Source organism: Emiliania huxleyi (genome assembly GCF_000372725.1).
Source record: "Emiliania huxleyi CCMP1516 unplaced genomic scaffold EMIHUscaffold_95, whole genome shotgun sequence".
Lineage (NCBI taxonomy): Eukaryota > Haptophyta > Isochrysidales > Noelaerhabdaceae > Emiliania > Emiliania huxleyi.
Genome location: NW_005194951.1, coordinates 454339 through 455819, shown reverse-complemented (window position 1 = coordinate 455819; position 1481 = coordinate 454339). Strand labels below are relative to the sequence as shown.

At 65.8% G+C, this 1481-nt stretch overlaps 1 protein-coding gene across 1 annotated transcript; it reads left to right on the top strand.

Annotated features, from left to right (window-relative positions):
• The first annotated feature begins 535 nt into the window (after window positions 1–535).
• On the top strand, window positions 536–1301 carry EMIHUDRAFT_439218 (hypothetical protein). The gene has a single exon (XM_005756802.1). It carries the CDS (start codon window positions 562–564, stop codon window positions 874–876), a length of 315 nt encoding a protein of 104 aa, XP_005756859.1. The 5' UTR covers window positions 536–561; the 3' UTR covers window positions 877–1301.
• The last annotated feature ends 180 nt before the right edge of the window (window positions 1302–1481 follow it).

Here is a 1481-nt window from a genome sequence, read left to right as displayed (position 1 = left end):
TGTTGCATTGCGCCTAATGCCGACTCAAGGACCGCTTGACGCATCGCCGCTGCCGCCGCCGCTGCCGCCGCCGCCGCCGCCTCCACCTCCGCCACCATGGCCGCCGCCGCCGCCGCCGCCGCCGCCGCCGCCGCCGATCCCGCCGCCGCCGCCGCCGCCGCCGCCGCCGCCGCCGACCCCGCCGCCGCCGCCGGCGGCCAGAAGCGCCCGCGGGAGGCGGCAGAGGCGGCGACGGCGGTGGCGGCGCTTTCCGCGCCCGTCGCCAATGCCGCCGCGACCGTCACGAACGCCACCAGCGTGGCTGTGCCCGCCGCCGCCGCCGTGCAGCCGCCGCAGCAGCCGAAGAAGAGGGCTCCCTACTTCAGATGGTCGGAGCAGAACGAGCGTGTGTTTGCGCGCGTTGTGCAAGAGCGCACCCTGAGCCCTTCGCCAAGCGCCTTTGAGGCATGGATGAACGAGTACGAGCCCGACTCCGCGCCACCGCACAAAGCGATCCAATCGCGGCTGCAGAAACTGCGCGCGAAGGCCAAGGCGGCCGAAGCGGCCGCTGCCACGACGTGAATGGGGCAAGGAGAGCAGCGGGGGAGAGCCTGCGGCGGAGAGCCTGCGGCGGAGAGCCTGCGGGGAGAGATCGCGGAGAAAGACTGCGGGGCAGCTCCCTTGCCGGGAGAAGGCACGAGATGGCCGCGTACTCGAGGCTGGCCGCGTACTCGAGGCGGCTTCCGCGTGAGTCTTGAGATGAGAGAAGAGGAGAGGGGAAAGGAGACTTTGTGCATATGTAGGGGAGATGAATGTACGAGCAGTGTACCATCCGGTGCACCTCTGGAGGCACCTGCGAACGCAGCACTCCTCGTCATGGATTTACGGAGGCATTGATGCACGAGGCAGCACCAACTGGGGGGCGTGGGCGGAGGAAATAGCTGCGGAGGTGTCAGCAGTAGACATGGTGGGATGGGTGCTGAGAGAGCGCAGCTTCTCATCGCAGCTGGGCATTGAGCTTTGTCAGCCGACGCATTGCGACGGCTGGCAAAACTTGACGCGCCTAATGGTAGGTTGAAAAGGTCAAAGCCGCAGTGGGTTCTGACGGCGCAGTGGGTCGAAACAGCACGGTGCTGTTCCCGGCGCTGCGGAGGCAGTGCGTTGAAAAGTGCGTTGAAAAAGCAGCCTGCAAAAAGCGCAATAGCGTAATCTGCCCGGTGGGCCCTTCGAGACTGGCGCCAGATGAGCCGAGGAACCGCCAAGGAGCTGCTGCAAATGACAGGAGAGAGCCCACCGCGCTCACGAAGCACGGCTGTGTCCTGCTCGCGGCATGAAAAGAATTTTATGAGGAATTAACTGTCTCGAACAGAATTCTAAAACAAAAGCACTGGCACTAACACAGGTACACCACTGGAGCCGCCTAAGCGACTCCCGCGAGGACGGCGAGGCACTTAGCTCCGTGCACTCGACCGCCCTCGCCGCTGTCGCGGGGGAGGGTGACT